Genomic DNA, 14,916 nt, shown 5'->3' on the forward strand with positions numbered 1-14,916 from the left:
TATCCGTTTCACTATTCCAGTCTTATCTTATGAAATTCTTAAGTTATGTCTTAACTTTAAGACAGGTAAATTGATGTCTTAGGAACAAACTTAACATGGCGACTGTTTACTTGATAATGAAATAAATTCTCATGCACATTGAAGTTGAACAAAAATACAAGAAAAACGAATCATTAGGACTTGTTCACTTTACTTCTTAACGGAAAACTTTAATACTACCAAAATAAGCATATATTTCATATACATATGTATTTCTTCAATTTATTTCTTTTGTGTAGACTTTTGATTTTAACATTTTTTTTAAGATTATCTGGTCGCACGCGCAGATGGGTAGCGGGTATTGTTATAGCTAGTGCACTTATGATAATGAAATTATTCATGCCCGAGAATCACTGATATCTTAAGTAGTTTGATAAAAATAGGAATAAAAACTAAATAAAATTCAATATACAGAATGACTGGATGATTTGTCCTATCCCTCCACCAAATAAGCTTTTCTTTTACGAAAGAAATTTTAGGTGTTTTCTTTGCGGTGGGGTGAGGGGTTGTTTATTTCAATTTTTGTTGGGAGGGGTAGGAGTGACCGGCAAGTGGTTTAGGTATGTCGTTACTAAATCTTCCTTGGAAATGCTGTTTCATTAAGAAATTGTTGTCTTTTATCCTCGCTTCCCCCATCAGCCAAGATGGATTTATTTGCAATGTTTCCTATTTAGAAAAAAACCCTATTCTTGTATCAACCATTACAAGAAACCACGCGTTACATTAAAGTTAGTTTAAAAGTTCCACATCTTTCCATGCTAAATCCTACTTGTCACTGTTATTGTATTCCATTTTGAAATATACCGTAATATATAGTAAAGTCATAATATTTGGATATCCCAACGGGTATTTTTAATTCAGGGTTAAGCATATCTGTATATGTACACACGGACTGTTTATTATGGACCAACTAGGCAAAAAAAGGCAGTCGATCATTTCGAACAGTGACCAATTTTTTCAAATGATTCATGCTGTCAAGAATTATATGTACATGTAGCAAAAAACAAGAAAGATACCGCGATTTCTCAAATTCAAAAAATACTGTTTTCAAAGAATATACGGTTTTATTACATTATTTTTATCTACTCGTGTATGCACGAACTATTTGCAATTGTGTTTACACGTTTTAATTTTTTTTTCTCACTAAATTTGTTTCTAGGTGAATTTACGTTTACTTAGAAAGTTTACACCCATGACACAATGGAAAGAATTTACATGATCGATATAAGTTAGGAATTAACGAAATGATTTAAAAGTGGTTTACAATGTATCTTAAGATAAGATTTAGTCAACTGAGTTACGCTAAGAAAGTTTTGTGAAACAGCTATGACAAATCTTAGGAACTTCCTAAGCTATAACTTAGGCATATCTTAAGTTCTATCTTAGGAAACATCTTAGGAAATCTTTGTGAAACGGGCCCCAGGTCATTTACCGGGACAGAAAGAATGTCCACACTATGAAGTCCAGAAGCATATCGCTCCATTCAGCGGATCGCAAGACGTTCTGTCTAATTTTTACCCGTGCGAATTGGATATCTACGGCGTCAAACATAAATCCGCCGAACATGCGTTTCAATACACCAAAGCGATTCGTTGTGGTGATTTAGATGCTGCGAGTAAAATAACAGCTGAGGGAGACGCTCTCTCAGCTATGCGACTCGGGAAAAAAATTAAAACGAACGAACAATGGAACGCCACTAAGGAGGCAGTGATGGAAGAAATTATTGAAAATAAAAGCGTGCAAGTAAAACTGTTTCAAGAAAAAATACGATCAGCTAAACAATTTACCACGTTCGTGGAAACCACCTACAACGACGAATGGGGCTCCGGTCTGGATAGGACAGGGACCATCAACACAAAACAAGATAAATGGCCTGGTAAGAACACCTTGGGAACGATCATTAAAAAAGTGGCGAATAAAGTTCGCAAGAGAAAATTTAGTGATAACGCACCGAAAGCACAAAAACAAATCCGCGAACAAGCAAAGCAACGAAACATCGTTGACATGTTGAAAACATTGCGTGCGGCATCAGACAGTGATGCATCTGGCTGCAATCCCGACTCCGAGAGTTCGGAATCGGAGGGTGAGACCTAAGTCAGTTAATCTGTATTTTGAACTACATATGAAAATTATTGTTATATGTACTGTAGTTTAGATAAGAAAAAATAGTTAAAAACGAATGAACTAAAAGAACACATGTCAATGTATCGATTATTATTACTATTTGTATTTTTCTTTCTTTTTAATATTTTGAATTATGGTATTTATATATAAACACATATAACACAAAGTAATACAAAACCTTTGAGAAATGAATGAATTAAATGTATTGTCAGTCAATGTAAGAGGATTAAATTCTAGTGAAAAAAGATATAAGATTTACACATGGTTAAAAGAAAAAAAAGTAGATATAGCTTTTCTTCAAGAAACTCATTTTATTCAAAAATTTGAAAACAAATATAATTTTTATTGGGATGGAACATCTGTGCATGCATTTTCAAACTCTCAGTTTAGCAGAGGGGTCACTATTCTTTTTCCTAAAGAACTAAACTTGGTAATTCAAAATACCCACCGTTCGGAAGATGGTAGAAAACTTTAAGTAAACGTAAAAATAGACGATAAAAACTTCACGTTTGTAAATATATATGCACCAAATGATGATTCAAAACGTACGGCTTTTTCGAAAGGATGAATAGATTTATTACACTGCATTCTTTACAAGAAAGCGATAAATATTTATGTGGTGATTTTAATTGGTCCTTTGAAAGAAAAAATGATAAATCGCACAAAAAGTTAGCAGAAATTATTAATTATTTAGGTCTTGTAGATATTTGGAAATTAAAAAATTCTAATACAGAGGGATATACTTGGTGTGATTCGGAAAACAACCCAAAAAGCAGAATTGATTTCATATTTACAAGTAAACTAGCCTCTGAACTAGTTGAAAAAATTCAAGTTAAACGCATTCCAGGTACTCATAGTAAAGGAAATAGAATGAGTGATCACCGTTTTTTGAAAATAATTGTAAAAATTGATAAATTAAAAAGAGGCCCAGGGTACTGGAAACTTAATACATCACATCTTGATAACGATGAGTATAGAAAAGGAATAAAAATATTACTAAAGATCTAGACAATTCACTAGATGCTTTTTCTAAATGGGAAACTTTTAAACTCAAAGTACGCGACTTCTCAATAAACTTCGCAAAAAAGTCATCAAACAATATAAAATCAAAAATACAAAATTTGGAAAAGAAAATCGATGAAATAGAAACTCTACCAAGTGAAAAGATTAATATGAAAGAAAAACGTGATCTTGAATCAGAACTTGATAAACTACAAAACGAAATTGCAAAAGGCGCGCAAATAAGATCAAAAGAGAGATGGATAAATGAAGGTGAAAAAAATACAAGCTATTTCCTAGGACTAGAAAAGAAAAATCAAACTAACAATACCATTAAAGAATTAAAAGATGTTAATAACAGAATAATCAATACAAACTCAGAAATTATTAAAGAAATATGCAATTTTTACGAAAATCTGTACACGACGAAATCTATCGATTGCAATAAAATCTCTAATTATATTAATGACATTAAATGTCCAACCCTTAATGAACAAGATAAGCTAATATGTGATGCATTACCAACTTTAGACGAGTGCAAAGAAGCGGTGTTTAATATGAAAAACAACAAATCCCCTGGTTTAGACGGACTGCCCTGTGAATTTTATAAATGTTTTTGGGAATATATTTCACCAATATTTTTTGATTTACTCATAAGCGTATATGAAAAAAAAGAGCTAAGTTATACTCAACGATTAGCACTAATCACAGTTCTATTTAAAAGTGGCGACAGAAGAAGTCTAAAAAACTATAGACCTTTAAGTTTAACTAATACTGATTACAAAATTATAGCATTCATATTTGCTAGACGATTACAAAAGGTTATTAATAAATTAATCGGAAACGAGCAATCGGCTTACATTAAGGGTCGTTAAATTGGCGTTAATGCGAGATTAATATTGGACATATATGAATATTGTACAGAAAATAATAATGATGGGATTCTATTATTTCTAGACTTTGAGAAAGCTTTCGACTCTGTTGAGTGGAATTTTCTCTTTAATGTCTTAAAAAAATTTAACTTTGGGGATAATTTCATAAACTGGGTTAAGATTTTGTATACAAATCCAGTCTTTAAAGTAAAAAATAATGGATGGATATCCAAGTCATGTAAAATGTCAAGAGGAATAAGACAGTGATGTCCAATTTCAGCAATGCTTTACATTTCTATAGCAGAAATTCTAGCTTTAAAATTAAAAAACAATAATACAATAAATGGTTTTCAATTTAACGATACGCATAAAGAGATTAAATATTTGCAATATGCAGACGATATAACTCTTACTTTAAAAAACACATCATCTCTAAAAAAAGGCATTACAGACTGTTGAACTAGTTTGCTGCCATGCAGGATCAAAAATTAATTTGAATAAATCCCAATGTATACTCATGGGCAATTTAAAAGATAAACATGAAATTATAGAAGGAGTAAAAGTAACAAACAGTGCAGTGCGATGCTTAGGAATTCACATAGGTCATGATAAAAATAAATGTAATGAGTTAAATTGGATGAAAACTTCCAACGACATGGAAAAACTGTTTGAGTCATGGAAAAAGAGAAAACTAACTATATTTGGCAAATCGTGTGTTGTTAACAATTTAGCTGTGTCAAAATTAATTTACATTGCATCTATTCTCCCACTTCCCGAAAATGATTTTATTAAGAAAGTCAATAGAGCCATTTTCAATTTTATTTGGAACAAACATGACAGAATTAAACGAAATACATTAATAGGAAAAATAGAAGAAGGCGGGATCGGTGTAATAGACATAGAACTCAAGTTAAAAACACTGAAAGCATCTTGGGTTAATAGATTATCAGAGTCATGTTTAATTAATGAGGTCATAAATGCTTATTTGAAAAGGGTCAACCTTAATTTGAACTACATATTATCAACGACTGAGAGAAATATGGAAGATTTTACAGTTATTAATCATATTCCTGAATTTTATCAAGAAATATTTTGTTGTTTTAATAGTTGTAAAAAACAAAATAACATCCTTAACATGTCAAACGTAACATTTGTACAACAACCCCTATGGAACAACGAACTATTTTAATATAAAGGCAAAACGTTGTGTTTTTTACGATGGATAAAAAGTGGTATATTATATGTAAAAGATCTTTTCAAGAAAGATGGCAAAATGAAAACACTAAATGAATTATCTGATATTTTGTTGAAAAAATGTAATTGGCTATGTGAATATAATATCTTACGAAACGTAATAAGACAACAATGTGTAACTTTTGATATGACATGTAGTCAATACACAAAAAGTAATGTTGAGAACAGTTATACATTTCATTTAGGATGGCATACAATAACAGACAAAAAATGTAAATTCTTTTATGAAAATTTGTTGACTACTAAGTTCCAAAAACCCATTTATAAATCTTATTATAAGAACATGTTTAACGTTCAAAAAGAAAACTGGAAAAAAAAATATACATTAATAAAATTAAAAACATATATGATAAGAACATATGTGAATTTAATTACAAATTATTAAATAATATATTAAGTTGCAATTTATTTTTACATCAATGTAAGTTAAGACCAAGCAGATGTTGTGATTATTGTCAAGACACAACAGAGAACGTTGATCATCTTATTTTTGAATGTGACAATGTCAAAGAAATATGGTCAAAACTGTGTACGACTTTGCATTTAGATATTATGTGGAAACATGTAATCATAGGCTTCTATTATGAAAATAACCTCAAGGTACAATTTTTGAATAATATTATATCTTATGTTGCTTATAGAATTTACAAATTTAAGATGTTATGTAGATTTGAAGAAAAAAATGAAACCTCTCAAAGTCTAAACGAATATGTAAAGAATTACTTAATTAGAGATATGAATTACATTACAATGTACTTAAAATCATCGAAATATTCATCAAAACTTAAAACATTAATAAATTTATTGTGATTACTATTGTATACCCTAGACACTTAGGGTCTGCCTATATGTATATGTGCTACACCCGGGGACCATGTGATGGACTGTATGTAGATGTGTTTGTCCTCCGGGTTAGCCAGGGTATTACATGTACATTTACGTAATATATTCTACCTTTTACTATGATAGCTTACTATGTAAGTTTTTTCATATTTGTGTACACAATTTTTGTGTGTGTGTGTGCACATGTATATTAGACGCAAGTATTGTGAGTCATAGTTATGCATATCTATAGATTATCGACGTACATGTATCTCTAAATACATATTACATGTACATAAACAATTATATAGCAAAATTGAAAACATTATTTCTATGTTTAAATATTTATATATATAAACATGCATTAATATACATGTTTTAAGACAAATAGTTAGATACATTTCAATGTCTTCTCAATGAAAACTTGTACATTATTTGTAGCATTAATATGAAAAATTAAGGAATTATACAAGATGTCTGTACGCTTATAATTGAAATTTTTGAAGTTTAAAAAAAAAAAAAAAAAATGTTTTGTTTAATTGTTTGTATAAATCAATTTGGTTGGATATCGTCATAGCTCAATGGTTAAATTATCGGGCTTGTAAACCGCAGATCCTATCCGATTGGGGCTTCATTTTACTGAATTACATTTTTCACTTTTGATAATTTAATAAAAATCGCACATTGTTTCGCTAATTTGATTTACATACTTCTTATTCTTTCTATCATAATCAAGTTATTAAGGCTGATTTGAGAAACTATTTCAAGGTAAAGTGTGCCACCTTATGTTTTTTATGACAACTAATTCAAAGTTATGAACATAGCTTTAGAAATTCCTATCATTTTTTTTAAAAGGTTAACAACGACTGCAAGCTTGTTTTAACTCCGATTTTGATTAATATTCTGCATTATATGAACAATTATATATGTTCAAATGTTTTTGGAGCAATATTTCCATCTCTATTTGCTACACTTTAATAAGTGAATGAACTGATGATATTTTCATGTTTTGAGAAAAAGCGAGAAAGGCCCATTTTCCTGACGTCATAAAAATATGAGAAATAATCGATGTTGTAAATTTTCTCTAAATAGCATATTCAGTTGTATGTTTTATAAAAAAATATATGCATGTTATAATGATTTTCAAAATTGGTGCCGGAAAATAGAACTTACCAAGTATGGTATTTTGTCAGATTAACTGGTTAAAGTATTAGTATACTTTAAACGAATTAACCAAATGTAAAAGTGCGTAAATAAATTGTAACAAAACTAAAATTAACAAGCATTCTGAGAGTATTGCATAAGCAATAAACGTCCCCTACAGGTTTGCATTATTCTATGAAAACTTCAAAGCATACATCTATTTCAAAACTATAATGAACGGAATGTTATGCTTGAGTCGGATTAAAAGAACATAGGAAATTCAAACTACATAGTTGATATAGAAATTAAATAAAACATGGGGTAAAATAATACTCTTTATTTGATCTCCTGTAATTCCGCCAAGTCCATTAAGTATTTGCTGGTAGATATTTGTAAAAACAATGCACTGTTATGCTGAACATCATTTCTTACCGTCTTCTGTACCCAACAGACCAACCCGATAACGAACCCGATTGTAATAATACAAAAAACCCTGTCGATTTAATTTACAACACAATGCTTGATACTATTTTACAGAACTTATTTGTTTGTTAGAAACAATAAAAGGAATGGTACAAGTAATGCACGATATTATTATTACAGACTACATACTTTCCTCGTTTATTCAATACACATCGAACCCGATAACGAACCCGAACATCAAAAAATTAATTTTTCCAAAAATATGTCAACCAGACGCTACAAAGTCGTAAACTTGATCTGTAGTTTGACATTTTGAAGCTGTTCAGCAAATTTCATATTCCTCAAACGCATAAAGAAAAAAGTGTGGAAAACTGAAATGAGACAGACAGAAGAACGGACAGACAGACAAACGGACGGACGGACGGACTGACGGACGCAGAGAAAAGCTTTAGTTCCCTCCGGAAAAACCGTAAGGAGACTAATAATAAAAATCCGATAAGTAAAATAAAAAGGAAAGACGTCTGAAAATTTTGCAAATAAAGAAAGTAATAAAACAAAATAAAATCTGGACAACAATCAGGAATCAGGATTCTTTTCAGAATAGAGATATTACAAATTGAAGTATTTTTTTAATATTTTTTTTTTTAAAGATTTTTACCTATACATTGCTCTACAAAAAATATAGATATACTGTTCAATTAACATTATTGTGTTTGATGTGCTTAAAGAGGAATTGAAACAATTTTGGTCAAGTTCTATTTTTCTGTTTTTATTATTTACAATGCTTTAGGAATGCATTTCTAATGATCAAATGAAATTCGAGAGTCAATCATTGAGTTGCAAGATAAAGGGCACACAAATCTTTGTCATGTAAACAAGCCTCGTGCCCTGTTTTTGTTTACATAGATTCAATATACCAGTAAATTTTCTTTTTCAAGTTGATTTTTCTATATTCTTATTCATTATTAGCATTGATAAACAGTTCCTCATGTTTAACACATTCATTTTAGGTCTAAAACTGGAATTTTCACTCCAACATTCATGTTGTAAACAAAGGCTTTGTTTACATAGCGAAGAACGGTAAGCTATGTAACTCGCTTATAACTGATGAGGAAATGACACTCAAAGTTTAGCTGCCTATTAAAAATGAAATACCGAAGCATTTTAAACATTAAAGTCAAAAAAATAATTTTTGACAAAAATCGTGACAATGCCCATTTAAGAAAAGCGATTATTTACAAAATTGATATCTTGGAAGAAGCTAATTAGCATTTATTATTTAAAGAAATCCGTATATTTGGTCTTAATAACTAGGGTTTATTCAGATATACTGTGGCTTACTGTGGCTTTAATACCTACTATTACATAGGATCTTGCTAATTCATTATCATTTACAAAGAGTAGGGAAAGTAAATTCTTAGTCGTGTTACTTTTGTCAACACACACATATTTTTGTCGACTGTTAATTAGTGAAAAAACTTGGATTTAATTGGAGAAATGGATGACAGATATTTTTGGTTTACAAACACATTTTGATAAATATTCAATACTTTTTGGGAGTTGATTTTAATCAACTCTCCTATGCACTTACTCGGGCAAACCGAAAGTGAAACAGTGTATGGACCTAAGCACAAATCAATACGGCTGACAACACTTAGTTCCTGAAAATAATCGATAAATTTAGATGCAATGTATTCTGTAGCATTGTTTTTCAAGAAAACCTATTTATTAATATCATAAAAATAGTAAGATTTTAAATGGTAGAAATAGTTTAGATATTTTTTGAAGTCGTATGTATTCATACGCTAGACTTTAATGTACTAGTCTCGTTCAACCAGTCGCTCGGATGTCTTCGTTAATATCCGACAAAACAGAGTCTCTCTTGCTTGTCGGGGATAAACGGAAACGGTTGAACAAAACTAGAGTTCAATCTTGCCTGGATCCATACAATTTCTCATAAATATGTCAATTACTGATACTACTTACCATGCAAATTCACATTTTAAAATAAATGAAAATCGATAAAATCAACTCCCGTCAGTACTTCAGTACTTTGATTAGAAATTGTGATAGCAGTGATATTAGTAGGCTAGAAAACTTAAACATCAAGGCTAAATGTAAATATCATTAAGAAATGTATATCCTAAAGTCTGTGTGTAATCAACTTTTGCTTCTGAAAAACTGTAATGATCATCTGTTACTTATTTGAAAGATTTATTTCAACGTTTAAAACATTCATCGCCATTGATTATCTATCCTTAATGTCCCTGTCTCTAATTTTGTTTTTGCTCTGTATCTTTAAATTTCTTGTAGCTCTTCTAAGGAGTAATATGTAGATGTACATATACATTTTATCTTAATATTGAATGTACCAAGCAAACAAATACACGTATTATACATGTATATGTTTTTATTGCAACCATTTATCCATGTTTATGCGCTATGCTTATACTCTGGTATGTTAATAAACAAGAGGTCAATAGGCCTTAACGGTAACCTGAGTACCATAGCCCATACACAAACTTATCGAGGAGTCTCATATATGCATTTAATTAAGTTTCATTCCAGAGTTTAAAAAATTATAATATTGGAAAGACGACCACATCCTTGCCTGAAATCTTTCAAAAAAGGACTATTAAACTTATAATTTTAGCAAAAAACTTTAAAGATCATAGAGTGCATGACCTGATATTGAAAAGGAGCAAGATTCTGATAGAAAATGATTTTCAAACAATTAAAAAAAAACAAGCTTTTAAAATATACCAGTGTGCATTTGTTAAAATCTTCTATTTCAATTTTCAATATTCAACCCATAGAAACTTGTAGCCACCATCTAGTATATATACCAAAATTATTTAACATGTACATTTTATCACTGATTTTGGTTAGCCAATTATTACTTTACTATTAATGAGTCTATTTGTTTAATCTAAGAGTTCAAAGACTGTTTTTGTTTTAAAAAAAAGAAGAAATACTTGCATAGTTCTTTTGATCATAAAACTTCTTAATAACATTATATTTAACGATTAATAACTCCATTATGAGGAAGCAAGGGAAGATAACTCCATTATGAAAAAGCAGGGGAAGATAACTCAATAAACTTTCAAATATCTTAACTTTCATAGACAGATACATTCTTTCTCTTTTCTAAATATGTAAATTAACCCATTTCTTTCATTGAAATTCCTGAGCAGAATAGAAAAATAAGACAAATATTCACCTTTTCCCAGTCATAGCCCTTGCCTTACATGTAAGTGACATTAAATATTATTAAAGATGACAACTTGGTTTTTTTTCTCTTCTAAATATGTATTCAGTTTTTATCCGGTGTCAGCTGACCTTTATTTAACATTCTTTATACATTAACATTAATTGACAATTTTGGGCACACCCTGCGTTAAGAATCCCTATCCTACACACTGTATGTGTGTTTTGGCCCTGTCTTAGATTCAAATCCCAACATTGAGAGACATATGATATTTTAAATAATGATAGATGGCTTTAATTTCTTTCTTTGCATGCAGTCATGTGTTATTAAGAATCAGCAGAAGTACAATAGAAGAGGATTAAAAAAAAATTAATTGCATTTACACTATATGACCATTTGGGTCCCTCCTAAGAGTTAGAACCCCTACCTCGGGGGACATGATATTTATAATTTTGGTAGTTGGTTTGGCTCTAGTTATTGTTATCCTTCTTCTAGACATTTTTTTAAAGCTTAATAACTTTTTTGTTTGTCATCCGATTAGAAAAGATAATTTTTAAAGATAATATGCATTACCACAATATTTCTTTAATGCCCCACCCCCTATTATTCCATTTAAGTCCCGCCCTATAGTCAAAACCCATACTCCAGAGACCAAAAAATTTACAAATTTACAATTTTAGTAGAGGACTTGTTAACATAATCATAAGGTCAGTTTTTCTTACAGATGTGTGAGAGTAGAGAAGATGATTTTTAAACATTATATGCTTTAACACTATATTTCCATAATGCCCCCCCCCCCCCCCTACAGCCTGAACTCCTGACCCAGGGGCCATAAATTTCACAATTTAAGTAGAGGAGTTTGTAGACATCATAACTATGCATTCAGTTTTCCCCCTATATGTGTGGGAGTAAAGACATTTTTTTTAAAGATTTAATACATTGTTACTATATGGCCATATTGGCCCTACCCTAGAGCCTGAACCCCGGAACAATGAATTTTACAATTTTAGTAAATGGCTTCACGGACATCATAGCCATTAATTCAAAAAATGTGTGGGAGTAGAGAAGACTATTTTTTTTCATATTTTGGCCCACCCGTGGCGCGCCCAGGGGGCTGTAGAACCATAAATTTCACATTTAGATTTTTTTTACCATAGAGATGCTTCAGACCAAAAATGGTAGCAATTGGCGTTGTAGTTTTGAAGAAGAAGTTAAAAATGTAAAATTGGTAACGCACGACTAGCATCGCACAGACGGACAACGCACGACGACAGGCGAAGACCAATTGCAATAGGTCACCTGAGTGACTCAGGTGACCTTAAAATTGCTTTTAATTATGTACAACGATCTGAATGACTTCTGTGATTAATTTACTTTTAAAATGACAAATGTTTTTAATTATTAAATTCTGATTAAAGTTCAAAGCTTTTTGAATGTCAACATTTTAAAAATTTTAATACAGTGTGACTTCAGATTTTTTTTTCTTCCAAAAAACAATTGGATAAGTAATGTATTTTTAAGTAAATTGGCTTAAAAGTAAATTTTTTCCAAAATTTGGGTTATAAATTTTTGGGACGTTTTTTCAATATTTCCATGCTTTTACGCTGATTATCGATCGTATTTTTTAATATTGATTTCTAATAACAAGTCCTACAAATTATGTTTTATTCATGTTAAAAACTTGTGTACATCAAAATATTAAATAAAGAGGGATCGATACCCGTGGACATATCTAGACTGTATTTATCTTCTTTCGAAAAAAGCTCTACGTAAAAATATAGGAACATACCAAAACTAAAAGGGTGAAATTAAAGAATTTTTCTTTACGAAATGATAGTTTATTGCTTAACTAATTAAGTCTTTAAATTCTAAATAGATTTGACTGTCAGTTGTTGACCTCCAAGCTTTCCTAATTTTAAGCACAAATAATTTTTCAACTAATGCAATATTTTAATGGTTTTTTAAAATAATAAACCTATCGCACAAAAATGCAGTTCCGGACAAATCTTTGTTGTTTAACAAATTTAGGTGAATCTTTTTTAGGGAATTTAGTGTAATAGTAAGATAATAATATTTCTGTGCTTAAGGAATATATACATTGAAATAAACACTAAATAAACACGTGCGCAGTGAATTAAGACGTGACTAGTGAGATACCTTCAAGTGAGACATTCCTTTTAATATAAATAGTGGTTGTCTTTGGGGGCGTCATTTAATCAATGTTGCCTGAATTTCAAAATTCAGAAGTTATGTAATTCAATCAAAAGTGGAAGTGATGACTCGTGTATCATTTACACTTTCGCTTCTTCTTTTAAAAAAAGAATATTCAAAAGCTATTAATTACCACATGTCCCTTGTGTTAAAGTTACATCATCTAAGGCAAAATTGGTTGTATCTTCACCTCTTGTAAACTCAAACAGGATCTGAAAAGGCACCACTACATCACGTTATAATGAATAATACAAAAATAATGACCTCATTTATAAACAATTGATAGACTAGTATTACTGATGCAGGGTCTAAAACAATATTGATATGTCACAGTGGTTAAAGTCATCTTAACTTGACTTACATTCACTTTTTTTTCTTCACGTAGATCAATTTCCAGTTCTGTATAACTCCATTCTTTAAACTCCCTACTGAGGAACTGTTTTTCAAAAATAACATTGCCCTCCATAGATTGTGCAATGATATTTAGGCTTGCGCCTTTGCGGATGTCTGGAGTATGGTATCGGAACCGAAGGCACCATTTACCACCTGCTGAATTAATTAAAATAATAACTGTTGGCTAAATACAAAAGGTTGACGAGAACCGTTCAAACGGAGTAAAAAGAAATACTTAAATGAACAAGAACTCTTACACTTTGTATACATGTAGGCTATTTGAGGAGAACTTAAGAATCTGTATAGAATAATCTATAATAATCTTTTTACGTTTTGGTAACATTCTAATATAGATTCTTTTGTTTTTATTTCCCATGACAACTCACACAATTTCATTACTAACCTTTTGTTATCAAAAGATAGAATATCAATATCATACCATGTAGGTGCATTTTTTCCATTTAATATTTTGTATTCGTTTTATTTTTCAAAAGGAATACTCTAAAATTTTAGAAGCATGCAATTTTTATGTGTAGCTAGCCTGCTTATGCAAAACTTAATTATTGATAAATTTACAGTTTTGAGATCTATAAAGACAATCATCCGATATAGTTACATTCAATTCTTTAAATTTCTAGTTGAAATATTGCTATTTTTTTTTTTTTTTACAAATTAAACCTAAATTAGCGTATTAATAATTCAAATCGGCATGACGCCAAATTTGTACAACATGGTAGTAATTTTTCGACGCATATGTATACATAATATTTTTAACGCAACTGGCATGAGTTTTATTTGGATTGATAGTTGTTTTACAGTGTTAAATAAATAAGTGTTTCAGTTAATAGAAAACTTAAAATTAAGCTTTTACAAATATGGAACAGTGATTCCAACAATTCTAGTGAAGGAATCATTTACAAAATTTTTAAAACAAAGATGGTATGCGAAGAACATTACAAGGACCATGTAGATATATTTATGTGAAATTTGGATAAGTAACCAGCGTCCCCTTAGAGGTTGGTCGCTGGAATATTTAACGTCACGAAATAGTTAAAATTCTGTAATAATATTCAAATTGGGGACAAGGTTCTTTACCTGTTAGAATGTAACTTATCATTATCAATTCGAAAAGAGCTTTAGCAAGAAAAATATTTCGTCCAACCGAATATTCCTAAGTTTTATAATTTATCATCGAAAACCAACTGTGTATTCATAAAAAACTATGCATCTCCTTTACTAAAATTTATGTGATCTGTTCTCCACAAGCAAAATGATTCAGCTTTGCTCATCCAGACTGTTTGTGTATACATGTATGTAAATATGTTTATATGTCTTGCACCTCTTGTACCATTTATATGGTTTTGAGTGAATTCATGTAAATGAATTCAACTGAAAAGTGGAAAAACATACGAAGTCAACTGTTATAGA

The 14,916-nt window shown here is 30.3% G+C and overlaps 1 protein-coding gene across 4 annotated transcripts in view; it reads right to left on the reverse strand.

The window, feature by feature from the left end:
* Positions 1 to 14,916, reverse strand: part of LOC128185900 (uncharacterized) — a 39,188-nt gene that overhangs the window by 17,403 nt on the left and 6,869 nt on the right. For 3 of the 4 annotated variants that reach the window (XM_052855629.1, XM_052855609.1, XM_052855624.1), the window contains 2 exons: positions 13,457 to 13,644; positions 13,229 to 13,307 (listed from right to left, as the gene is read on the reverse strand). In XM_052855629.1, coding sequence (XP_052711589.1) covers positions 13,229 to 13,307; positions 13,457 to 13,644 — 267 coding nt within the window. The remainder of the gene's footprint in view (positions 1 to 13,228; positions 13,308 to 13,456; positions 13,645 to 14,916) is intronic. The other variant, XM_052855617.1, reaches the window with a different exon arrangement.

This window comes from Crassostrea angulata, chromosome 1, assembly GCF_025612915.1.
Source record: "Crassostrea angulata isolate pt1a10 chromosome 1, ASM2561291v2, whole genome shotgun sequence".
Classification (NCBI taxonomy): domain Eukaryota; kingdom Metazoa; phylum Mollusca; class Bivalvia; order Ostreida; family Ostreidae; genus Magallana; species Magallana angulata.